The 27,271-nt window shown below is 45.1% G+C and overlaps 1 protein-coding gene across 3 annotated transcripts; it reads right to left on the reverse strand.

Moving 5' to 3' along the window:
* On the reverse strand, positions 1-27,271 carry si:dkey-97m3.1 (fatty acyl-CoA reductase 1). Of its 3 annotated transcripts, XM_062383120.1 has the most exons (13): positions 27,090-27,271; positions 15,567-15,850; positions 7,623-7,798; positions 6,884-7,063; positions 6,237-6,414; positions 5,468-5,512; positions 5,273-5,391; positions 4,549-4,616; positions 2,921-3,092; positions 2,705-2,834; positions 2,263-2,390; positions 2,002-2,094; positions 1-1,906 (listed from the first exon to the last, which is right to left on the reverse strand). In XM_062383120.1, coding segments are annotated over exons 2-13 (1,488 nt in total). In that variant the 5' UTR covers positions 15,765-15,850; positions 27,090-27,271; the 3' UTR covers positions 1-1,905. The 3 variants fall into 3 exon arrangements, with proteins under 3 accessions (XP_062239104.1, XP_062239103.1, XP_062239102.1); XM_062383119.1 differs by lacking the exon at positions 1-1,906 and having other exon boundaries at positions 1,917-2,094; positions 27,095-27,271; XM_062383118.1 differs by lacking the exon at positions 1-1,906 and having other exon boundaries at positions 1,917-2,094.

Here is a 27,271-nt window from a genome sequence, read left to right on the forward strand (position 1 = left end):
TTGCTTAATTCCATCTTGTTGTTTATTTCAGTTTTGCCAAGCAGACTTGAATGACGTGATGTCTGAGCCGGGAACACAGGCGGTCAGACATGTTGCAAATGACACCAGAAAGAAGAACACAACGTTATGTGTTGCCGTTTTGCTAACATACAGTTCACCAGCTCCTGCCCTCGGGTTTCCTGGCGCTCTGCAAAGTTCAAACAGGCGCTGCTGCAGACATTTTGGTTCACCGTCCTCGGAAATTAAGGACGGTGAACCACAGACATTTTTGCATAAATCTTTATTTAGTTTTGTCCCTTTTTCTCCCATAAACGCTCATAATTTATGTATTTGAACTCAGTCAAGAGTCAACCTGTACAACGTTGTACAGTTTAGTTAAAAAATCGCCCGTCACCATTTTAACACTTCTTGGTAGACTCTGTCGGAAGCTCTGCGGTGGAATCACGTGGAGTCACTCACCACGCACAAGAATTCTACAGTAAAATACAATTTTTTTGGTAATCTATAAGAATAATATGCAAGTTCAGATATGTACAGATTTTCCAAACAGGGGTCGAGAATGTATCACAGGGGGGGGGAGGGGTATATAATCTGTCACTCTTGTGATTTAGGTCCAGACATCGATCGCAGTTTGTCTTTCTTAAAAAAAGCAGCCTATCCATCAATTGGGGTAGGGCGTCCCTCAAGGCTCAATACTCGGTCCACTACTTTTGTTTTGTATATCAACTTGCAAATACATCATGTTTTCCCTTTAAGCAGATGAGAGTCTATATATTGCAATCAGTAACAACAATTGCTGCAGACTCCGGCCTGTTTCCTCGCAGTCAACAGCTGCTTTACAAAGATCCTTCTTTTCTTACACATGAAGCCGAGGTGGAAAAGCTCCGGCTTGTAGCTTTCATAGCTTCCATATACTCTGCTCAAGTTTATCTGACTTGGTGATATAAGTGTTCCCTTCTTTTCTTCAAGCGGTGTATTAGCATTACAGTTGAGTCACTGTGGCAGTTTTCACCTTCTCTAAAATAAGATAAACCAAGAACCTTATTTAACCACTTCGGTTCTTAAGTTATTTCCTGAAAGGTCAAAGTTCACGGCGCTCGGTTGGAAACAGTTGGGAACACTGTACAATATATCCCACTGGGCTATATAAATAAACTCAACTCTGATGTACTCTTATTTATATATAATACACTGCCGAGGTCTACCACTTAACAGACGAGCCTTTGACGCAAGTATAAAGATGTAAAAGTAGTTAACTTAGTTTCAGTAAAAACTTCTGTACAAACAGGCAAAAAGTGGAAGAGTGTTCCGAGACAGAATCGTGTGACGGTAAATTAAGTGACGACCTCAGCAAGAAAGACGGCAGATCTGTATGTTCCGTATCTAGTAATGCGGTTGTCTGTGTGTGTGTGTGTGTGTGTGTTTGATCTTAAAAAGGCTATAGATACACATAATACATGACGTGCAGATATCCAAATCACCTGCGCATCAATAAAGACAGGAAGTGGCTTTCCCCAAAGTAAAAAAAACCAACACCCAAAGTAACCTCGTAGAAATTGTCCTCCACTGAAGAACTCCTATATTTCAAGTATGAAAAAAGAGAAGAAATCGTCCCAAGGCAAAAGGCACCGAGATCCAAGAGGATGGAGCCCATGTGGTGGAGAAGAAAGTAGAAATCACCCAGAAGGCTTATTGTTGCATATATAATTGGCCACTTTGAGAAGAAGAGGGTTCGAAAATGAGTGAACACTTTTTTCCGGACGGGGTTTGGTGACGGATTTCCAAAATGAAACACATAATTCACGGCTGGTAGACGTCTTTCCTCCATCCTGAGTGCTTCACTCGACCGCCGCCCCCGCACGTAGAGATCCTCCATAATCCACACCGAAACGAGTCCTGCTGATTTCTAAAGGCGAGGGGGGGGAGAGGACTCAGTTGGTTAAGGTGCTGGATGCACGGAAGTAGGAGAGGAACTTGAAACAGAGGCTGACCACAAAGTACCAGATGTTTTGGGCCATCTCCGAGCGGGCGATGAAGATCCTCCAGATGAAGATGATGAGCAGAGTGTTGAAGGTGTAGCGGATGTTCCTCAGTCTGCGAAGGAGAGAGACACAGTTAAAACAATAAGACTATGATTTCTATATCTGGTCTGTACAGTAAAACTTAAATATGTATATGTGGGTAAGTTGTTTTCAGGTAAAACCATCCTTTGGCAGCATATTTGCATAGACTCATTACACTTAATATGTAAAGTTCACTTACTTCCTCAGATGCTGCCGGGCAAGAGGAATGTCGGCCATGTCCTCGTTCAGGACGTACTTCTTGGTGCCGATGCAGTAGTTATCTATGTACTCGGGCCAGTTCAGCTGACGCACATCAAAGTTAAACGTCTGCGAGGGCAACAAAGAAATAAGACAGATGTTGATACCAAAGTCAAGAAATAAAGTTGAATACCGCTTTCAGCCACAAGGTGGAGCAATGGGCTCCTTAATGCTAGAACAGTTGATTATATTGTCAGTGTCATCGGGTTCAAATAGAAGAAGCAAACTTATTTAATTGAATAAAGAACTTTTGATAATTTAAAGTGAAACTGCAAATAAATTATTCATTTGAAGTAAAAGTCAGAAGAATTCAAGGTATCAAAAGTAAAATTATTCATTGTGACCAATCAGAGAGGGAATTATGAGTGCGAGGATAACCTCACCTTCTTGTCATCTGGTGTAAGCTGTTTCAACAACATGCTCATGTTGTCCGATTTCCAGTCCCAGTCCTGGGCGCTGAAATACTCCAACAGGTCGATGGCCTTGTGCAGACGATTAAAGATGCGCATCATCCTAGAGCGAGAGAGACAAAGGTCGGAGGTCAAGACAGCTGAACTATTCTTCAGGTGTTACGCACAACAGGCGTGTTGGAGTCTTACTGCGGCTTCTTTCCGGTGAGTCGCAGGAAGAAGTCGTAGAGGAGGGCGGGGACTTTGTGGCTGACCAGGATCCAGTACTGGTAGATCAGGTAGTTGGAGGTGATGTTGGCGTTGGGCCGGCGGAAGGCCTGCTCCAGAGGGTTCCTTTTGAAGGACGACATCACGTGGTACTCTGCAGAAAACAAAAAAGATACGAACGGATGAGATGAAGTCACAAAACCCAATGACGGCCTAATTCCTAAACATATCTTTCCTTTTGTGGAGCTCGAGGAAACATGGTAAGAGCAGTGGTGAGTGTTGTTTAACGACCCTTTTTCAAAGATCAGTGCATATGTTTTCAGATGATTGGAAGTTAAACCCTGTGACGTGAATCCAGACACATGCTGGGGCTCAGGCCTGTGGTGATGCCATGATGCAACATGGAGTTTTTTTTTTTATCTCTTAAAGCAAACTCACATGTTACACAAGTTACCGACACACAAACGCAAAGATTTGCAGCTTCTGTGGGATCACGACTTCCAGGATCAGACATGCGACCTTGATCATTTCCCCCCCATCGAGCACTGAGCTGCAGCCCCCCCTTCCTCCTCCTCCTCCAGCATCAGTCGTCCACAGACACACACAGCGGCCATGTGACTACACATTACGTCACACACGGCACGCAAACTAGGCCTCGCAACCGGCTGCTCCCATGGCAGCAGATACGTGGTGGCGGCGACAGGGATGTGACCGGATTCCAAGGTGACGGCCAGCTGGGGTCCGGCTCCTTGCCGCCTGGTCGGGAGGAGCGCCGCAAACCTTGAGCCGCCCACAGACGTCCACTACACACCATTGGAAAGGATAAACTGGGCTAAAGTATCCTCCTCCTTTACGTATCGTTTTAATATCACACGAAGAGAAGAAAATCGAATTCTGCTCGTTGTTTCTCGCCTCCTCTGATCCGCTCGCTCTCGATTAGCTTCATTGCTCGCTCTCGCTCGGTCAGATTAGTGTCCACCATTCCTCTTTCATAACCGGGGGAGTCGCTGGGATGAGACCTAATCCTGCTCGCAGCCGCCTGGTGGCAATTTCCCTCTGCGGAGGGAACATGTTTGCTAATCTGAGAGGGAAAGAGAGGGTCCCCTGCCATCGGGCCAGTCTGACATCCAAAGCCTCTAATCCCACTGTACGTGAGGGCCGCTGCGAGGGAAACTGACTTTTCACTCGTCCCGACGCTCCATCGTTCCATCCCCAGCTCAGAACAAACAGTTAGGATAAAAACAAAGGGTCTGGTCTACTGTTATTGATTGCATTGCTGTGCATCAGTCTCTAAATCTGAATGTTAAACTCAGTTTGAGTTGAAGAAATTGAATTGTAGAAAAATGTGTCTATATCTATGACCGACCCCCTCATCAGGGTTAAATCCATCTTCCATCTCCTGCCAGCTGGGGGCACTCACTCCCCACGAGGCCCCTGACACCCAACCGCACAACCATAACACCAGGACATTACATCACCACACTGGAGTATTGATTTGTGATGATGAGAGCCGAGCCGCACAACAATATTGTGGGTTTGCCAGACAAAACTAGCCTATAAATGGTGTTCTGTTCCCTTAGAGCAAGAGGACCCAGAGGGAGCGTACGTACCGATCTCTCCCCAGTGGAACGGGTTGATGCCGCCGGTCGTGCAGTTGTACACCAGAGCTGTTTTAGGTCTGCAAGGTGGGAGAAGGTCGATAAGAACACATTAGTCCCAATTAACTTACAACACAGAGCAAATAGACTATGAAGGTTGATCATAAATTCAAAACCAGAATTGGGGAAAAACATAAAGGCTGAGAAACTGAGGGGTAACTGAAATTAAATTAAACACATAATATCCAACGGGGCTTTAAGACTAAACTCTGATTGTTCTGTTTTTCTGCTGTTCTTCTAAAATATAAGTACAAGTTGTCAGATACATAAACACTGACATAACACAAGAATGTTTATGTACCCTGCGTACAGCCTGTATTTTATGTAACTTGGGTCTCAAAGTGTTTCATGATTCTGCTGCTTAACTTTGCTTAAATTGAAAATTGTAGACCATCATTAATTTGAATCCTGTCTTTTTAAATGGTGTCGTGTCCGACTTTTGAATCTTTTACCAGGTTGCCTTAAAAAGGCTCAACAGAACAGTGTTATGGGTATAAGAGGACACTGAATAATTACAGCTGCCGTCCTCAAAACAACATAAATATATATTAATATATATTTTTGAGTCAGTTTACTCATCAAGGGGGAAACTACACACTGGATTCTAGTGTGGTTCTAGTTTCGAGATGTGAGGTTCAGGTTCTTTCAGGACGAGTCTGTGCCTCTGTTAACTGACCTGTGTACAGCCGTGTACCAGCCGGCAGCCAGAGTGAGGTTGATGACCACGTCCACGGGGATCAGATCAGCCACCGCATCGTTGTTGGCTCTCATGGTGCGCAGGATTCCCTTTCCGGCCTGATAGGAGAACAAAAGAGACTTAACGGGAATTCAAAAACTGTGTTTAAACGTGAACAGCATGTGTTTTACTTACAGCTATGAAGACTCCGCTCGGCCCGTTGAAGTTGTCGATCCAACCCTGAGGAGCAGCAGCAGAGACGTGTTAATCCTCTGAGACTCTCATGACATTAACTTTATACATCCTTCACATTTAGTGTGTGTATGTTTTCGTGTTCTGAAACAGCTGTTCGGGCTTATGTTACTTCCTGGGGTGGGAACACAGGAGGGGCTGTGGTCAGGAATGACCTGAACATTTGTTTTAAAACCAAGCAAGGAAAGCAGTTGCATCCAGACGAGGTTGATTCCCTTCCAGTGGAAATTACCTGAGCTACCACTACGTAACCTTCTCCTTCTTCTAAAGTCTCTTGGTGGTTGGGAAAAAACAGTAATTGGTGCATCAGATTAGTTCCCACTGGAATGGAATCTGGACTATGTAATGTTCTGTTCCTAAAAGAAGTCGGTTCTGATCTGCACTGAATCCATCCTGGTGGAAAGGACGTATCAGACTTCACGTAAACTTCTCTGGTCTCTCAACCTTCCCTACTTCTCCTGCTCCACCATTACTTCTCTTTTTAAATCGTCCTAATTTATTATTAACCGATTATCTTCCATCCTGGGCCACTCAAGAGGAGGGAGGAATTGACCCGAGCAGCTTCACGTCAATCTATATCTCATGTCCATTGGTTTAACTGCCCCAGGAGGACACTTAACAAGGAGGGATCTAGAAATCGTCATATGGATGAACGAGCCTGTTCCCATGTCCAAGTACGATATGTGAAAGTGGTTGATTTCCGTGGACTCACAGGGAACGGCTCCTGCCAGCTGGCTCCCACTATGGAGGGTCTGATGATGCCGATGTTGAGCTTGTCCTGCTGCTGCTGCACCACGTACTCGGCCAGGGCTTTGGTGTAGGTGTAGGTGTTGGGCCGTTCGCCGATGAGGCCCGGCGTGATGTCCCGCACCATGCTGTCATCCATCCACCTGACAAGGAAATTCAATACACAGTCAGACACACGAAGCACTGACAAACAGAACAGACATATCTGTATTTGTTATTATATGTTGGCCTCCTCCATGTAAGCAGATTGGACATGGACCAAGCTAAATCACACATTTAAACCCATTTCTCTCAAAGATGGTACGAAATAAGGAAACTGATACTTTTTTATATATATTACTTATGCTCCCTATGATTAGTAAATATAACATATGGATGAGAATCTAATATTTTACTTTAGAAGAAAAAATGATTTACGTTTCAGTTATTAAGTAGCTGTTGTACGGCTTTACTATATGAAATGACGCTTCACCTTTGACATATTTCCTGAGGGTCGATACAACCTGTCTGTCTTTAAATATTTTAGGAAGTTTAACAGTTTCAGAGACAGTTATCCCTCGCAGCTTGAATGCCGCCAAACCAGAATTGCTCGAATGTCTCTCGTCCACTCACTCCAGGGACTCGATCAGCTTCTGGGGTTCGATGGGCGGCGGGTAGATGACCTCATCGATGTGCTTGCGGTTGCAGTTTGCATAGGCGGTGGAGTAGTGAATGAAGGCCTCGAGGTGGTGCATCTGGTGGGCCAGGCTCAGGAGCTGCTGCGTGCCGATTACATTCAGTCGCAGGGCGAGTCTGACGGGAGAGAGGGCACATACAGTGTTAAATAGTGTGTGTGTGTGTGTGTGTGTGTGTGTGTGTGTGTGTGTGTGTGTGTGTGTGTGTGTGTGTGTGTGTGTGTGTGTGTGTGTGTGTGTGTGTGTGTGTGTGTGTGAGAGAGGTAGGAAAGGGGTGAGCAAGTGTGATGGAGATGAAATGTCTGTAAGGGAAAGGCTTTTAAATAGAGTGTGTGTGTGTCTGCGTGTGTGTGTGAGACTGCTATTATTTCAGTCTGAACATTTGCATGTAAGAACATTTGCATTTGCCGTCGACTAAGTGTTTTCCTAAATCTGAATTTGCTGAACATGATTGGTACAATTTTAAAAGCCCCAGAAAAACAAAAAATCTAAAATAATCAGGCGTTTTTTGTGTAACATAAATAATAACCTCCTTGTTGAAAGTAATCTAGAAACTACACCGAACTATTTATAAGTATTAATGAATTTCATTAGTTATTTCCCAACGATTTGAGAAAACGTGTGAAGGAGGATTGGTAAAGTTGAGACGAGGGGGTTTGTGTCCACGTGATCCTCACTTGAGCGGCTCGTCGAAGCGGATGGTGGCGGCGCAGTGGAAGATGATGTGGATGCAGGCGCTGAGCTTCTCCACGTCCTCCGGGCTGATGGCGAGGCCCGGCTCCATCAGCTCGCTGCTGATGGGGAAGATTTTCTGGTGGAAGTCGGGGTTGTCCTCCCGCACGCGGTCGAAAAGCTGCCAAAACACAAACGCACACACAGAGAAACATCAGTTTAACAAGCCATTATGCTAACAAGCAGCGTTAGAATGGCGAGGCCCGGCTCCAGGAGCCGCAAAAGAGTGGCGCCAGTTTTTTATTTCCGCCGGCGTGGCTGACATCTCCCGCAGCTGTGCAGAAAGACACTGAGCAGATACAGGGTGGGAGATGGCATGAGAAAAAGAACGAGGGTGAGGGGAAGCGAAGGGATTGGCATCGACGTGCGTGCTTTCTCTGTTATGAAACTGTGCGTCAGATGTCCCAGGAAGTAGAGCTCTCTTCCTGAATAGGACAGACGTTGAATTAAACAGCTTCAAACATCAGTTTATATTCATGTTCTGTGGGTCCATCAGTCTCTTCTGCTTCTGCTCTTCCTCTCTTTTCCAAACGCTGCCCATATCAGGCACAAACCTTGACGTACAGTATGTTAAGTCATGACCAAGAGCCATTCCCATTCGGCTGGGGAAGGGTTTAATCATGCAACGTTTTTTCTGCATCATAGCGTAGCACTGCTTCTGTTATGTAATGCAAAAATATCCCCCATCCCTCTGCTCTATGGCAGCAGTTGGCAGTCAAAGAGCGGCAGTCTGCAGAGAGCGGCCGCAGAAGAAGAAGAAGAGATTCAGTCAGTGTCAGTGTTCTCATCTCTTTCCTAAAAAAGGCAAAATCATTGTGTCTTGTGGTCGTAAGCTGCTCTCAGATATGCACTGAAGTCCAGACAGTTTCCCGTTTGCAAGAATGCTTATTCCTCCAGACATTTGCCCTTGGGGGAAGTTAATTCCGGAGTGGAATTTTTTGTTCCTCATACCTAGACACCACCCCTCACCTGAATGTTGTCCCTCTTTGTACATTCTGCAGTGTCACTGAACAAAGTGTTCTCTCTTCTCTGTGATTCACAGCAAAACCAAACCAACCAGATTTGCCAGTAGCCCCCAAAGTGTCTGGGTCGTCTGCTGAGGACGTCTTCAGGAAAGTTCAAGAGCCAACGTGAACTCCTCTGTGTTAATGTGGCCGTTGACCCACTGTATCTGTCACAGTGATAATCCTCACAAAGCAGCGTCAGCTAGAAAGAGTTTCTTCTGAGATGTCACTGACGAGGACTTTTGGGGATCAACCGTGTCTTAAAAAGTCCCAGAATAGCAAAGACTGCTCGTGGAGGAACAGCCGCTGACACGCATCCCTCTGGTCGTGCGATTGTTATTCATGAGGTCTGAGAGTGCTGCTGAAACCAAAACCACTTAAAAAATTCAACACCGGGGGACAGCAAGGGATGGTTTCGACCGAGGAGGAAACTTGTAACCGCATTAAGTTGAGTTCTTACTCAAGCTTTTAGAGAAAATAGTGTTGGCGGTAAAACTAGATCTACAGGACGGACCACATCAGGAATATGGACTTGTTCTGTCAAGCAGAAATATGAAAAGACAGTTAAAGGCTGATTGCAACATCAACAGGATCCTGTTGAACAACCTGAGGGAGTGCAATAGTTCATCATCATATTCATCTATGTTAACTGACGTGATTCACGCCTTTAGGTACATAAAGAGTAAATAGAGAGTAATACAACTGCCACATTTCCGGATGTAAACCGGCTACAAAACCAGCTCTGTCGTGACTGGGGCCACGCTCTGGTTTCTCATTTCCTGTGTTACACAACGAAACACACCCTTTGTTCACAGAAAAATAGCAGCACGACTTTTAACTGGGATTGTTCTTATGAAGGAGCCCTTGATCCGAAGGTAAACTTCAGACTGACCCAGAGGGGAGACAGTGCAGAGGGGTTCGGGGGGGGGGGGTGAATGAGGCAGTAGAAAGTGGGCTTCAGAGGGCTCTTTGTTGTGGCAGAGAATGGCATTGTGTGATTGTTTTGTTAGATGGATGATAAGTGGTCTTGTGCCAGCCTTCCGCCGCTCGCATCTACCAGTGCACCGTTCCCCCCCGGCCCTTGGGCATCGGCGGGCAAACCGCCTTGTACCGGGAGACAATGCTCCACCAGTTTGTGTTTCCTCTACGCATTGCGACGAGGACAACATCCCCACTGCCTTCCAGCCACAAGTGATTCATCTTGTAGTCGAGACAAACAAAGTCGTGTTCGTGAACAAGCAAGAATCAAGGTCTGTAGAGTCACTTCTCCGCTGTGACTTTCCTTTGCTTAAAGTGTAATGGGGGCTAATACATCTGGTCACCATGTGGCCTGGTCCTCGTCCTCTTGTTTGTTTAAAATCTCCCTAAGAGTCTGGGATTTGGCTTTCATCCTCAACACTGTTGGTCGTCCCACTGGCAGAGGAAGCCAGACCACCAATCAGAGATGGACATGCCGGGAAATTTTACTGTAGCTAGGGAAGGTTTGCTAAAGTGTGTCAGACAGAAGCAATTAACAGCTGCACCCTCAGCGTTGACCTCCATTTCCTGACACGCTCAGTCTATATTAGTCGAATAATAGGATGTGAGCAGGAATATACGGACAAAAGAAGCCAGACAATTGTTTATTCACGGTGTAAACACGGAGGATACAATGGAGGAACCGTGGCTAATTCTTATTTTTCTGACACCAGCCATGTTCTCTTTCCCATCTGTCAAAAAAGAGACAAGGCCTGATGCTAAGGATGAAATGCTTTGTCTCGAGAGAAGTCAGAAAAGCGAGGCGTCTCGTGGGAAGCTGTGAGGAAGGACAGACGTGACTTATCCCCCAGAGCCCTCAGCATATTAAGGAGGAAAAAAGGGTTCATCTCCTCTTCTCCTCCTCCTCATCCTGTCTTCAATCCAGCCCTGTCCCTCCCTCCCTCCCTCCGAGGCTCCCAGAGGCATAAGAACTGATTTAACCAGCGCATGTCACTGCACATTTCAACACTGCTGCTGAGCAAAACATCCTCTCAGTCGGAGCTGGAGATCAGTACGATAAACTTAATGTGCACGTTGGAAGAGACACTGTCTGCTCTTTCTTTATTAAGCTCTAAATCAAAGCTTCGGGATTTAGGAGAAACCCTCATCAATGCAAGCTAATGAAAACGGACTGTCTTCTCATGTCTGGCTCCGGGCGGCGTTCGCCGTACACAAATCAATTCAAACCAATCGATATGAGCAGAACAAGGTTTAGAGTAATGGAGCGTCTGGGCTCGGCGCTCGGTATGTTGGTGGCATCGTGTTCCGGTCCCTCAGACAGTGACGTCATCGGGAGCCAAGGAGAATGTTCTAGCCCCTCCAAGAGCAGACAAATAGACATGAGGCTGAGTTTACGGTGCGAGCGGCAGGTCTTTGTGTTCTCATTAAATATGACGAGACTGAAACAAGCTATAAATACAACACTGACATTTTCATCACCATTTAAGATTAAGACTACTTTTATAAATGTAACAGTCACGCTCTGTCCTTGGTTGAACACTGTCCACCTGATGACATCTTTCAGGTTCTTATGCTTTCTAGTTAAATTCTTAAACCTTTAGTTGGTGCGATTGCACTAGTGTGCACGTAAAGTTTTAGGAATGCAACGTCCTCATTGTGTTTGCTGCTTCACCCTTTGTGGCTCGTGAAGATAATCCTCAGGCTGGAGTTGGATAACTCAAGAGTCGTTATCTTGATGTAACCCTGCGGCTCAGATGTGAAACCTTTCCATTGACGTAATATCGATTGTCGTTGTGACAAGGAAAGGCGAGTCGGACTTGTGTCACTCGGGCGGATTTTCTGCATCAGATAGGTATCAGAGTTTATCTGAAGACGGAGCAGCAGCAGGTTGTTATCTTGATGAACACGAGCCTCTGTGATATGGAGAGCAGTGTCTCCTCTGTCCTGCCACCGGATCCCGAGCAATCGCCCAAACTTCTGCCCCACTTTTTTATACTTCATTGAGATCGGTTTGTCGACTTTCTTCACTCTCCCCAAGCCATTTCCACAGTATCGATTATCCAATACCAAAATGCCAAATAACAAAAAAAGGGCATCTTTAAGTTGTGTCGCCCCCTTCGGGTCTCAGAGGGAAATGAAGCTACAGAAAGTCATGGTCACTCACAGACACCTGACAGACTCTCCAACCAATGTAGAGACTCTGTGCTAAAACTTCATGACTTCACCAGGGACGTCTTAATGTGCCAATTTGTTTAATAAACTGGAGTTAATTTGTAGCCTTATTTATTACTCAAAGAGGCATCAGTTTTGAGCCCTAAAGCAGAAAACGACACCAGAATAAACGTCTGTTCATCCTTCAGGATTGAGTCGTATATTCTTCAGGTGGCATTAAGAGTTCAGGAAGCAATTTCATCAACTCCACAAGTGGAAAAACACAGCGGTGCCCTGTTAAGGCCAGAAGGATCAATAAACCTTGAAAGATCGCATTGGCTCTGGATGCAGACAAGAGGAAATCAATAAAACCATGTAGTTATGATGGATCAGATTGTGTTAATGGGGAAATTACTGGAAACCACTGAGCAGGGGGCTGCACCCTCAACACAGAGCGAACGTCAGACTGGGGAACAAACATCCTGTGATCAATGGTCTTTAATGCTGAAAGTGCAGGAGCCCTGCGTCAGGACTGTTCAGCAGAAACAACCGGAGCCTGAGAATTAGAAGGTGAGTGAGTGCAACTTTTCTCTTACATATATAAAACCTTCTTAAACGGCATGTTCCTTTTCATCCATGTGTCTGAAATGCACCATCAACAATCTAGTAGTAATTCTAGTTCTAGCACCTGCCTCACGAAGTTCCCAGACTTTTTTATGCAACACATTCACAAACACGCCCTTATTGTTTTAACTCCATGAACACAACAGATACAGGTGAGGCTTGTTTCCTGAACACCAGCAGTGACGCATTATGAGCTGAGCTCTGGTATTTACGGCATTAATCTGATACACAGGACGTCAGTGAGGTGGGTCCGTCTGGTTCAGAAACAAAGCAACTTCCAATAATCTCTGCTTTTTTTGCAAACCCCTAAAAACCCCCTAAAACTGGGGATGAATAAAAACCTCGAGGATCAAAACGATTGCGGAGAAAAAAGTGGAGCCGACTCGTAATTGCTCAAGCAACAAGACAACATCTGCTCAATAAACAACTGGTTCAACATCTCGCCTTCTCGGAGCCATTAAACAACATGTTTGAACAAATATGGCGGGAAACATTCGGCTAAACTCACAGACTGGCAACCAGCGACCATCAGGGAATGTCGTGAGGAGACGGTGGAAAGTATTTGAGAGGTTGATTCAGACTCTGTGGCCTTTTTGGTTTAAAGTGGTGAAAATCAAGTTTTATTGAGGGATGCATTCATCTATTTTATTAATTTCAGTCTTTATTTAATTACATTCATCTTCTTTCAATCATCTAATGGTTTTTGCAGAGAGAAGCTTTATTAAAGGGCCTTCACACGATGTCAATGCTGAGGCACAGAAGCACAAAGTGACACATTGATCACTGCACATCCTCTACAGCAGGAATCAATACTCCTTCCACAGTAAACACACAGTAAACCCTCCTCTGATCAGGATCCTGCCTTGAAGGCAAAGTGCCACACATCCCCGTCCGTCCAACCAGAGATTCCACCTCCCACCTCTCTCCAGCGGACATCCGAACTCAGAGATGGAACGTTAAGACTGGTGCAGGGATTAACGGCCCACTTGAGGGTGGGAGAATCCTGCCGAACAGCAGGGGAGGAACCCTGTGGACCCAGAAGCCCACTTGTATCCAAAGATCTGACATGGCCATTCAGTTCCTGGCACCAGAGACGGACAGAGAGGTGGACGAAGCTTAAATGTCAAAGAAAGTGCACCCGAGATGCGCAGACAATGAGATTCCTATCGGTTTGTCCTTTTCCTCGCTCAGGGCAGCTCCGTGGGATAGATCGCTCGGCTGTTATCTAGCAACAGGTGGTAAGAAAGATATGGGCCGGGCCTGAAAGAGGAGAGAGAGGAGAGGCTGCTCCAGAGACCGAAACCACTGTTCTCCTCCATGAATTATCCTTGTTCTGAATAGTGTAACACTGATCCCAGGACCCGCATGAATACCCACTGGAACTTGAGGCCTGCAAGTGGAAATTGAATGACATCACTTGTGAATGGGGCCCGAGCTTGAGTGAGTCTGCACTTGGCAGAGCATCAATTGCTGCCCTGATAGCAGACACTATTAGAGCGATGCCAAATCCAATGGAAATTTGTTGAGGGGGGGGGGGGGAATACTGGGAAGACCAGCAGCAGAAAAAAAAATCATACGTCACTATGAGTGAATGTGAAGTGGGTGAAATACTTAGAACAGGAGTAATCGCTTGTGCAACATGAGTTCTGTGATGTTTTGGAGTATTGATATTGTTGACACAGCTGCTCTCATCCTATTTGGCTGAGTGAGGATTAACAATCACTGCTCTAATCCTGGTTAGAATGTTGTTATTGGGTTAAAATGATCAGTTGATTGACAGAAATATATCAGACATAACCAAATTACTGCTCTGTTTTTAGTTTATGCAACAGGAGAGAGAATTCTACAAGCCCCCGGAGTCGAAGGTAAAGTACATTTAACAACCTGGGTAATTCTATATATTTTATTGTGCACTATTTATCATAATGTCATATCTAAATGTTCCCTCTCATTTCCTTCTGTAAAGGAATTAACAGAATTAAATTAATTTCACAGTGAAAGAGGTTCCGGGAAAGTTTAGCGATATGAAAAGACCGGAAAAAGTCTAAATTCAAGGGGTCAGATCCAGAGCGGTGATCAGAGCGACAAGCGAAGCACCAAGTTCAACCAGAGCAGCAGAAATAGAGAAGTGGGGGCGATACAGGGAAGGTGTGATTCTCTTTAGGTGTGTCTGACAGTTTGAGGCCGACAGCCCCCGGAGAGCAGGAGCATGTGAGTTCACAGCTGCTGCTTCTGAACCTCAGTGACTCGCTCCGGTGCCGATACATCACTTCATTCAGTCCAATTTGTGATGAGTCATGCCCCCCCCCCCCCCCCCCCCCCCCATGCACCTCCTTTATTTCTTCCCTTCTTCATTGTCCCACCTCCTCATCCTCACCTCCTCTTGTGATAATTTTTTCATATTAAACTAAACCATAACCACTGCACATTTCGGTGAAGACGTGAGTGATTCATCTATAATCTGTAACTTTTGTCTCGTTCAAACAACAGAACAGACGAGAGAATGTATAATATCATAGTCACCTTTTCTTCTGCTCCTCCAGAACAACTCATTCACATTGTTATTCTGTGTTCCTTCGGTATTCAATAACACAGAAAGCTAGCTCGCAGTGTCCCATTCATCAAGTTGCTTATCCTCGATATTCTCCTTTAAAGTCTTTATCTAGAGTTTTAAAAAATCTATTAAAAAAAAGGCTCAGTTCACCGAGTTCATTAACAGAGAAATCCCTGCCCTCATGAAAACTCCACCAATGACCTGCAAGTGCTCATGTTAGATCTATAATCAATTCAGGCCTAGTTCAAGAACTGGAATGAGTATTGAGTGATTAAATGCTGGATCCAGAGCGAGAATGAATAGATTGATAAAATCACTATTCATTTAAAAACACAAATCCTCCCACGTGAGGAGCCGTAAACACACAAAGTTTATTGTGTTTGCTCAATAAGCGAATTTAATTAAACAATTTTGTTGCTGTTAATTTAGATTTTTTTTCTCCAATTTATGGATTATTCAATAACGGTTCCAGCTTTAATAGTCGCCTCTCCAGTGCAGTGCAGCTCGATCATCTCTTTCTCAACCATAAAGACCAAATCCACAAGAATCGGGGGAGCAGTGGGTGGAAAATGACTTACTTTGCACTTTATCATGTCGCTGACCCTCTGCTCCATGGACTGCCCGGCTTTGGGTCTGACCAGGATGTAGAGGGCTTTGACCTCGGGGCACGACCTCAGCAGCTTCTCCACCAGCACTTTCCCCATGAAGCCCGTGGCCCCCGTGATCATGACGTTCTTGCCGGCGTAGTATTCCGCTATGGACGTTATGGACGCCATGTTGCTGCGCCGCTGTAGATGTGTGTCAGTCTGGTCGTTTCCTCTGTTGTCTGCTCCTCTCACCCGTCGAGGTTCACAGGCAGCTCCTGCAGGGGGGGGGGGGGGGGGGGGGATAAGAATTAATACAAACTGAATAAGTAACTCTGGTCTGAAAACAGAGCCTACACCGTGAATCACAGTAATGTGAGTCAAGGTCACAAGAAAAAGAGAATGCATGAACGTGCAGCTTATTAATTACTTCAGTCGGATGCCCACAGGCACACACCAACACACACCAACACACACCCACACACACAGCAAATTTTAAACTGGGGCTCAGCTGTTCTGTGTTCTGACCTTCAATGAGGAAACATGCAACTAGTCTGAAGATTATATGAATATTCACACAGGGATAGAGAGATGGAAATGTTCAGGGGTGGTTTGGCATCTGTGTGTGTTTAGCTGTGTGTGTGTGTTACCCGTCACAGACACACAACGACCCAAGATAAAGTGGCCCTCACCCCCCCTTCATGTCTTTTCTTCAAGGATTTTTGTTGTGTTTCTCAATGTCCGGCCGCCCTCATTCTACGCCGACTTAATTGGATCAATTGCGGCTCTAATGGCGGCGGTGTAATGGACCATGTGTGCTTATTTGGGCCAACTCAATACAATAAATCAGCAGTGGCAGGTGGCCAGGTCCTACATGGTCCTGATTACGGCAAAGACATCAGCTAGAGGCGGACGTGGCTCCTGGCTCCTGACCGAGGGCTCGGCCGCTTGTGATTAGTTTCAGTACCGATGCCCGGTTTCCTGAACCGTTCACCGACACAGACTGTCCGCAAGCAACAGCTGAAGCATCAGTTGGCCCCAAAACAAAGATATTTAATTTTCCTTTCCACTGATGAAGACTGCGCGGCTCGATTCCGCCGAAATTAGGAGCATCTGTGGCCAATCATCTAAATTACATCACAATTTGTTTCCACTTGGAATCTTATCTGCACAATAAGTACGACAAGGGTTTGAGACCTATCAACAACCAAACAAACAACAAATAAGGCGTGACCTTCGCTGCAGCCTACAGCCCCAATGAGAAACGAGTGTCACGCCGTCTGCAGCTCGCATCCATGCTCCCAATGTTGCTGCTCATTTGTGTGTACCCACAACAAAGACGCACAACTACAGCACAGGTGAGTCTTCACAATGTTTGACGGCCTTGTGTCTCCGGTTGGCATCGTTTTCTTTCCCCCGAACAAGCGAACAGTCATGACGTGCTCAGTCTCATCTTACGTTTGCCAACCAACTTGCGAAAAAAGCTGGGGCTGCTGGGACGCCTACATGTAAAGACTTGCCAACATTAGCCCAGCATTAAGTCCGGGCAGACGCTCGATCAGCACTTTCAGGGACTCAGCACAGCAGTGATTTGTTTCCCACCGTGTGTCTTTCATCCTGCCTCCCAGGCAGCGGATTCCCGGCAAAGGCAGAAGTCAGCAACCCAAATCCTCCTGAGCCAAACGTGGCCCGGACAACAAACAGTCTTGTATTTACCTGGTTTGTATCCATTCTGCCTTCTGTGCTTGCAATATTGAATTACGCTCCCTTTACAAACAGGGTGTGAGTTGGATTTAATACTCCTCTCGTTCACAGTCAGAGAAACTCCCATCGAGGCTCACTTTCACAACAACTACTCTAATCCTTTCTTCCAAGGTGTATAATTCACAGACAAGTTAATGTACATGCAGATTTACTACTCTGTATGCACAGACAGCGAAATTAAAAAAAGGTCAAGTCAAGGTCCTCTGCTAAAGCCCATGAGATTCCAGCTTGTGCTTCTCAGTTATTCCCTGTGGACACGAGGACAAGGGCAGAGGGGCTGAGAGTCACAACGGATTAATGCCCGACAATGGAAATGTTCCTGCAGCTGGAAAAGTGTTGGAAGGGACGCACATAACCCAGATTCATGATACTAACACACACACACACCTGCACACTCTTCCAGGGTTTGACAGCTCCACCTCTTCGCCTGTCACTCTGGCTGATGGGGTTTATCTCCCACAAGGCAACATGGGAAACAGAAGCTACAGTGTGATCTTCTATTAGAAAACACTTTCTGCCTCCTTACTGAATTCCTAACGCAATTATTTGGGCTGATGATGCTGGAAATCTTTTGACACTACAGTGTGATGACACTTGAATACTGGTACATATAGTAGAAGCAGAGAGCCTGATCGAATCCTTGCAAGAATTCATATATTTGTGTCTGAACCTGAACTATATGAATATATGAATATCAAACTTTTGTCCGCACCTGGCCTTGGCCATTGCCGACCGTTGGGCGTTGGTCGGGTATCCAGTTTAATGAAGACAAACACAAACCCTATGATAAGAGGTTGAAAGACTGAGTCTAAAGCAGAATGAGAACCATGAGTTGGACGGTGACCACAAAATTCAAGACATCAGAAAAAGGATTTTCAGTGAGCATGAAAAACTCTCCTCTGCTTCCAGAGGCCGCCGGCACATTTTCTTTCCCTTTTTTCTTTTTCATGCTAAAAATCACTTTTCCTGGCAGTATAAAAAAAAAAAATCAATGTTTTATTAATACTTGCACTTGTCAATCATAGCGATTGCCAAGAATCAGCAGAATAAAGCTTAGAGACATTCTGTGATTATTAACCTTGTCCTCTCCCTGATGAACGAAGCAGCCTCCTTTTTAAAGTCTGTATTATGACTTGAAAGGAAAAGTGAGAACAGCGGGCGGCAAAGACGAGAACTAAAACCTGAAGGGGGCAGCTTCTCGGGTTGTGATGCCATCTTGACGAAGAACCGCGTCTCGGGATGAAACACTATCCAGTTTCATGATTAACCACGGTCAAATTCCTGTCCACTGTCGCCAAATTGTGAGCATTTAACCTACGCTGATATTTTGGCCCAACTTTGACACTTGAAGGACAACGTCTGCACTTGACATAACAAGTTGTGGCATAAGAAAAGAGCTGAGCTGCAGAGGTTCGCTGCACTCGGGCCTGATTTCATGCTTCCTCGTCCTCTTTTCTCTGACTGAGGGTTTTTCTCCCTCTCCCCAGGAGGTCGACGCTGTTTGGCAGAGGCAGGTTGTTTTAAGCGGCAGCTCTGCGGTCCTCCTGCTGCCTCCGGCCCTTCCTCACTCACTCCTCCATTAGCGGGTCAGCTGAGTGCTGCTGGAGACACAGGCGAGAATCGGGCACTACAGCTGCACGCCAGCTAAAGCCATTATACACGGACAAAAGCCGACAGAGGCGGGAGGGGAGTGTGGGAAAGAATAGCAAGAGTAAAACGTTGCAAAAATGCAGCCAATAATTAAGGAAGCATTAGTCAACTCGAATGCCACTGCCAGGCAGCACAAAGTGAAAGTCACTTAATAGCACACTGCCAACAGGGTAAATAAAAACCCTGAAAAGCGGAGTTAAGTGGACAACCCCTCAGGGCAGTCGTTTTTACATCCCGCTGCCAAAACAGAGCTAAGACAAAGCCGAGCCAGGACACAGAAGAGACTCCGGGGCCAAACAAGTCTCATCCAAGAGCCAAGACTCAAAAGAAACCAAAACAAACACGAGAACCAACATGTCCTGAATCTCCCAGATACAGTCATTACCCTTCAACAGTAAAATCGTTAAAGACAGATCATCAATAAGTCTTTAACAACGTGATGGTGTTGCTGTCCCGGTCGTTTTCAGGTTATTGTCGATGAGAATCTCAAGTAAAGAGAAAGTGAGAAGTGGACGTGGGTAACGACTGAATATAAAGATTAGATCAATAACATATATCAGTTCATGGAAAGAAATCACTTGCACTTGAGACACTGATAAAAATGTTGAGTCATGTTTACCCTTCGCCAAGATGACAGCGTGTTTGTTGGTATTACAAGAATAAGGCAAAGATCATACTACTTTTATTTTAGTTTCAAAACTCCACAGTTGAGAGGAAGAGGTTGATGCAGTCACCGCCTGATTGGCTCAAATCTGTCACGACTCTACGTGGGTTAAACTAAAAGTAATTTTGCATCATTCTAGTTTGTAGTATTCTCTGCAACTAAGATTTCAGGTGTGAGTCTGCAGAGAGATTGTTTCTGTTATGTTGCAGCTGTGAAACAAGTCTGGACAGAGATAACGTTTGTTTTTAAAAACACCACATGTAGCCATATTGTCCCTAAGCCATGCCCATCGGCACCGCTCTTCTTGCAACATCCTCACGGCTACACGTGGTTACTGAGCTGTTCAGATGAATTTAAGATAACATCAGACTGAACTCAAGTCAACAAGTCAAACCCTGACTTCTTTCCTTGGAATAAAAACACATCACTTTTTCCATGATGATGAATCCCGGATTCATCATTATCCCATTATCCGAGATTACATTACCGTAAAAACTAGCAGGTCTTCTCTTCCTTGTAATTCCCCCCCCGCCCCCCCGAGGTAGTGAAAGGCTAATCTAATTAGAATTAATTATGTTGGCTGTGGGCTTCGAGGATTTAAGCTGTTTCTCTTTAATATAATTTTTATTTTTAAAGTATAAAACATGAGCCAGTTTCAAATCTACACATGAAGGTCACTGCTCGCTATCAGAAGCCAGGCCAGAGGAGATTGTGTGTGTGTGTGTGTGTGTGTGAGCTTGTGTTCCTGTGTATTGGCAAACACCTGCAACAGTGCATTGTCTACATTTCTTGTGAAGCAGAGGGATTGTGAAATGATACCAGCCGCCTCTGAGTGACACAACCTCTTGGCGCTGCGGCTTCAGTTTACGCCTGGCTCCGGCCCAGACCGGCAATAGTAATCTGTCTGCCGTGCCAGGGCCGTGAGGTCATGACCCTGCACCGTGTGGTCATCGCGGTGCGAGTCCCAGCGCGCTGCTCTCCAGTAACGAAAACCACAGCAGCTCGTTTTGCAAAAATCAGGAACCATCAAGCAGCCTGTCACATGGGAACGAGTTGTTCCAACACCTTTACAAAAACATAACACTCCCCTTTCATCTTCAGCACTGAAACAAGTGAAGCTCTGTATCACAACACTGCCACTGAAGAGTGTGTGTAAGAGGAAGATGCTGGTGGGGTGTAATATATACCTTTTCCCTTTTGTTTTATCTTCATTATATTTCTCTTTACCTGCCTTTGGGGTTTCTTGTGATGTGAGCTATGTTGTCTCCTCCGATCCGATAAACACCTCTTGCTCTGCGCACTGGGGTAAATGTCATGGTTTGTGTTTCTAACTTGCATATAATTCATCCATTATGTCAACGGAGGCTCTGTTCTGTTCAAACTTGTCAAACTGGTTGTAAAACTTTTCCAGCAGTAGAGACTCTAGTATAGATTCCGGTGTGGACCATTATTACAACACCACACCTGTTGGTGCTTGTGCAAAAGGATGATTCATCCTTCAGATCCACTCTCGGTGCATTACTCACTGTACAGTGAATATATTGAGTGTTTATAATGTGAGGAGAAGAGAATGAGCGAGTGTTTCAGGACACAGCCGTGGGATTTGTTTGATTTTCACTGTGGATGCACTTGGAATGACTTGAAAAGAGAGCTCAGTGGTCTTTTATGATCGATCCGAGGAAGCCATTAACACAGTGGCTGACATAGGAGACTCGATGTCCGCAGCCCGAGACAAGCTCACATACGCAGACATGCAGCGGCGATGGCAACAGGCCTTAATTGGCGAGTCAGTTTCAAGCCCTTATCACAGAAGCAGACTGGGGCACAGGCCACGGCTGCACCGTCTCTTATTCTGCAGACTCATTTTCCAAAAGTGGAAAGAGGCCTGGACCTGGATATCTCTGAGGCCCCTTCAAGCTGCCGTCACCGCTCCATGTTGGTTATTCACTTTGAGGGTAAACTCAGATAGTAATTCATCTCTGTAGGTGGGGGGGATAATCACAGACAATGACAGACAACGGAAAAGTCCCAGAACACTGGAAGCTCTCAGTGTGTCGGTGTGAAGACTGACCGATTAAAAGCAAAACCCCATTTTCCCATGCATTTAATAAAAATTCCCAGTGTATTGAATGTGATACTGGGAATATAATAACATTAAAAGCCACATCACTCAGCACCGGAGTGATCGACTGATTAATAAGTGCTTTGTTCTTAATCCAAGATGTGCACATTCTCTAATTACGTCTGTAATACGCTTAAGTGTAAAATGGAATCTTCGGTGACATGATACAGACACACATATTCCTCTAACTCACGACTCATCCATGCTTTTGAACAAACACACGCTCTGCCAGAATGGAAAACAATATCTGTGACAGAGTGCTCTGATCAGGTCTCCGGTGCAAAGGCAGGTCACAGTGAACACACTGCACTCAGAAACCGATGCTCAATAGCTTCAGCTTTTGTTGCTGCCAGTCGGGCTGATATAGTTAATGACAGAGCAGCTCTGGCACCAGTTGATGAGCGTTTCGAGTATCACATCAACGCACTAACCCATCCATCCATCCATCCATCAGATAAGAGCCGAGGAAGAAAACACCACCACAACACTGATGGTTTTTTAACACGAGAGGCATGAACATCCACAGATTATTTCCAATTTACGCTGCAAGTGGACGGAAACACAACAGGATTTAACTCTATACCTTGTATCTTATCTTACTTGACACAAGGGAACAGCACCCCCCCCACACACACACACACAAACACACACACAGCTCATTACAATCACATTGTGATATTATCGGAGGCAAACGATGGAACCTTTAAAAATGTGGTTGTTGCCAATTTCCAATTTCTGTCATTAAAAAACAAATCTGTTGTCCCAAGACAGGTTTGTTGTTGATGTGCGTGTTTTTGTGTGTGTGTGTGTGTTTGTGAGTTTGTGTCAGATGTCCTTAAGTGTGTTTTAAGAGAAAAGAGGTAGCAATCGGCTTTGGCTGTCTGCTGGATACCAGACGAGGAGGAGTGATTATGAGAAAGGCCGCTCACTTCCTGGTACCGGAGTGAAGACGTGGTTCATGCTCGGGCGAAAGTCACAGATTTTCTTCAGGTAAACGTGGTTAACTCTTCAGAATTTTAAGCTCTATCTGAGCTGGTTAACAAACACTTTGGTCAGTGTTCTTTAAAATCATCTTTAAAATGTCTGATACTTAACTCATTGAACCTGCAGAAACCCTGAGATGATAAACGGTCGATCCATGACTAACACCGACTCCTGCTGTCGTTACCACAATGACAAGTGTCGACACAGTAGGCAAATATTAAGCTTAGTTTCCTTGATGGATGACTTAAATAATCAAGTGACTCACGCTGGCCTTTGCTCTTCAGACCCATCGCTGTGTTAACTCCACATCAGAATCAGAGCAGACATTAAAAACACGAGGAAATACCTCTGGAGGGAAACAGCCCTCACTTTCACTAACAACTTGCTAATTGACTGTGTTCTTATTTATAGAGTGGCTGCACTCTTCACTCTGAAGCAGCCCTGGGAGCGGCGGCCCTTTATCCCCTTTGCACCCCGGCCACCTCTGCTGCATTGTGTCGTTCGTGAGGAGGTTATGATCCCAGTAAGCTCCTGCTCACCCATTTCTGTTCAACCAGTCAGGGGGGGATAGCAGGTTAGACAGGCACAGCTCCTTGGGAGAGGAAAGACTGACGTACAGGAGGAAACTATGCGTATCTTTGGCTGCAGGCCACAAGGTGGATGTATAGGAGGCTAGGTGTTTATCCAACAAGCTCCGGATCTGGAGAGCAAGGTTTGACCTAGCAGGGTCTTAGTCAAACATCTCTTTCCAAATTAGCCCCAGAGTTTTTTCCTTGTTGCTCCCTTAAAAAAATAAACACTGACTTAAAATGTGTCACATGTAAAGAGTTGGACTTCTACAAGTGGAAACAGAGGAACATGATCGGCTTGGGTTCGAGGGCAAGTCCAGGCAATCAGCGTGTCGTTACTTCACCTCGAGACAATCTTGTTCCACTTGTTCTACTTGTTCGTTTTGTGTGAGTGTGAGTGTGTGTGTGTAGGGGGGGGGGGGGGGGGGGGGGCGGCGTTCCCGTCGGTTGAGTTTTGGAAATGTCGCCAACCCGTCCCCTGTAGTTGTTGTCATCCCATTTAAAGTGGCAAGAGACAGCTTTCCCCTCCAAGGGTTTCCAAGTGGAATGTAGTTAAACCAACCTGCAAACTTGTTTAGTTCCTCAAATCACAGATGGTTTCAGCGACATTGATAAAAGAAAAAGTAAAGTTTATCCTCAGGGTGAATGTGGGATCAACACGATCCCTCCCTGTTGCCGCCATGGCCCCTTTCTCCTGCTCATTTATCCTCACCATCCACCGCCTTGCCACCAAATGCTGAATCAAACCTATCTGGGAGTTCCCCTGAGAACCAGTGAACCACAGGTGCAGGGACTCCACTCCTTCTTCAGAACTGGCTCTGCAGAAATCCCACAACCACAGTGTGTGTGAACTACTTTTATCTTATTTAGTTTTTTTCCTTAAATAAACACATGCATTATTCTGCTTGTTGTTTGTTTTACTAAACTATTCAGTTTGTTGCTTTTGAATTAAAGCATTTATCATATCAGACACTATTCAGCAGCTTTAACTGGCAAGACCGCAACACAAACTCAACACACAGTCCTGTTGTGGCGAGGAGAGGGCACAACTGATCCCAGAAGAGCAATCTGTAACTTTGAAACACATTTAAATCAGAGCAACAACAAAGCCTACAGTGTCTTTTTAAAGTTATTACACCATGAGCAAATCTCAGTCCTGCCAGATAGAATGTGTGATTGTGAATGGAATGAGGTGGAACAGCTTCGGCCTGTGCGATGAACTCTGCACAGAAGTGCACGATTCACAGAGAGCGCTTTCTATGGAACAAGCCTTTTTTCATTTCTCTGACATTTTATAAATCAAATTACAAAATAAGAAAATCATCGCATGATTTATCAATATCTGAAACAGTTAATAATTGCAGTCGAAATACATAAGCCCACGTCGGGCTAAGGATGAATTGTCATAATTTGCACCTCTAAAGGCGATACTAAACCAGCAGGTTTCACTGAGGGATTTACTGTCGTACATCGAAAAGAATTCACCGGAGGACGCAAATCAATAAGGGCATTTTTACACAACACACAGAGATGTGTGCAAGATGTGTTACTTCACACTTCAACATAACTGATTGATAACAATCTGAGGCTAAGGAAGGTGGTGCAGTTTATAGGACTCGCTCCTCCACACAGGCAATGAGTGAAAAGATGTTTATCTGCTGAGGAGGTGTCTTTAAATCACAGCGGTGTCCAGAGGCCCAATACCAGAGATGCAGAAGAGACATACCTCTGCATTCTCTGTGCTGTGTGAGAACTCTCTGAGAAATGGAAACACACAGGAAGACTGAGAAGAAACTCATCTACTCGTGAACTTTCTACTTTGTTTACACTGTAAGATAAAAGTGGATATATTATATTATTAACATTTAAAACATCTTCCACTTCGAGAGCAGTCATGATTTTATAAATCCTTCTAGCCTAGCAGCATCTAAACAGACTGAAAACAGCTTTGAATACATAACACTAAACTGAGAGCAAAATGTAGGTCGCCCTGTGATAATTAGCTTTTTGTGATCTCGATTTGGAAATCAGCTCACGGGTCTTTTATAGCTGCGATAGTGACAGGTGGAGTTTATCATCACACACCCAAACAGGTTCTGGGGAGGGAAACCTGCTCACAGCACAGGCTATTTATGAGTTTATATATAGAATCAAAGAAGATATATTCCCACATTTCATGATGGAACTGGTTTCATTCAACATGTGCGAGGGGCATTGTGTGTTCAAATATTTCAGAGGGAACAGTTTCATGACTCAGCACGAGTGGTTGGACTTCATTAAGAAGACGGTGAATGAATTACACGAGACAAACGTCTGATATCGATCAGGGCCGGGACCCCATTGGCTTATTGGGTTTGAATTATGCATGTTTATGTGAATGAAAGGAGATAATCAGTGTCCTTAACCTGTTTAGTTCAGATCTAAGACCTGATTTATGATGACAAAGCCTTTATAAATACAGCAGCAACTATAAGTCAGTTAGTTAATCGATAGAAGACGACTAAGGAACTCATTTGAGGACTTAATAATGGTCTTAATCACTAGAACCTGCTGGTTTTCAGCTCACAGCCCATTTAACACAATGTTTAGAGTTCTGAACGAGATGGGGGGAAATTAAACGTCAGGGTCTGTGGTCTGATGAGAACCTGAGCTGAGGAGATGAGATAAATATTATATAGAAATTAATAAACATGGAGGGAAGGGTCTGAACTCATGATGAGGAGGCTCATCTTCATCTCAGTCAGAACACATCAGCCAGGAGGAGGTGATTCAACGAGTGGTCTCCACATGGCACGCACATGCACACGCACTCACATTCTTCTGTTATTTATCGCTTCGATCACCACAAAAATCCCAATATTTACAAATTTATCGTTTTCATAAATCCTTGATAACACGCTCCGTTTGATGACGTGAAGACGGAAATGGTTAACACACCACTTCCGATAAAAAACTAAAAAAGCTGAAGGAAAGTTCCAACCTCTTCTACTTTCTATTGAGTTTTTAATCTATAAATAATTGGATTAATTATAATAATTGAATAACGATCACAGAGAATAAAACAGAAGCAGGTGTGTATTTTGGTATTAATTAAATGGGAACTGATATGTGTGCCTGCAATTAATATCAAATAGATGTTGATAACCATTATTACAACTTTTTCTGACTTATGGTTTTAATATATATATAAATAATTATGTGAAAATTAACCAATTCCACTTTCAAACAACTTCCTGGTCCGACTCATCAGGTTGTCAGAGGACAAGCCGAGTACACGGCCACTTTAAAGAGTTTAGATATAAAGAAGTTCACATTTAATTAAATACAGTTATATGTAGTTTTAACGCTGTGGTTTATTTAGTGTATTTTGTGTATTAGTTTTCCTTTGAAGGCCGAGCTCCAGACGTGTAGCGGCGAACTGCTGCTCGCTCCCCGCGGCTCCTCCACGCTGAGTGCGGCTCCGGTACCGGTGTCTGCCGCCCTACCTGCCCTCTGAGGCGGCTACAGCTCTGCGCTGACACACGCCAACACAACCCTCCACACAACACGAACAAACAATTCAAACACAACCTCCCAACCCCCTGATTCCATGTTCTCCTTCCCCCGCTCAGCATCCTCCTCCCCGGCGGAGGAAGATGCTCCAGAGGCGGCGTGCCACTGCCCCGGCGCCCCGCTGCCTCCCGCCAGGAGCCACGCTCAGCCCCGCATTCCCACACAGCACAGCCGCTGAAAAGAGGACCAAAAGGCGGGGGATGGAAACGCACCTTACCGTGGACGTCGCTCGGTGCAGGCGGCTTCTTCCTCTCGTGGTTGTCAAAGAGGCTGTGAGGTAGCTGCGGACTCTCTGCCTCCACCCACCGGCCGCGTCTGAGTTCCTGCTGCTCGGATACTTCCACTGACACAAGACGCCCGGTTCTTCCTCCGTCGATAGCACAACCTGCTTGCC

This window comes from Platichthys flesus, chromosome 23 (assembly GCF_949316205.1).
Source record: "Platichthys flesus chromosome 23, fPlaFle2.1, whole genome shotgun sequence".
Taxonomy (NCBI): Eukaryota; Metazoa; Chordata; class Actinopteri; order Pleuronectiformes; family Pleuronectidae; genus Platichthys; species Platichthys flesus.

Bases quoted from the DNA above. Each gene is read 5' to 3' on its own strand.
- si:dkey-97m3.1 (XM_062383119.1), bottom strand. From the start codon at position 15,764: ATGGCGTCCATAACGTCCATAGCGGAATACTACGCCGGCAAGAACGTC. The intron at 5,392-5,467 runs GTAAGTAAAACA...TTCTCCTATCAG, and splicing joins CGAGCGGAGTCTTCATAGCT to GCCGGAAAGGGAATCCTGCG. The intron at 2,095-2,262 runs GTAAGTGAACTT...TCTCCTTCGCAG, and splicing joins GCCCGGCAGCATCTGAGGAA to ACTGAGGAACATCCGCTACA.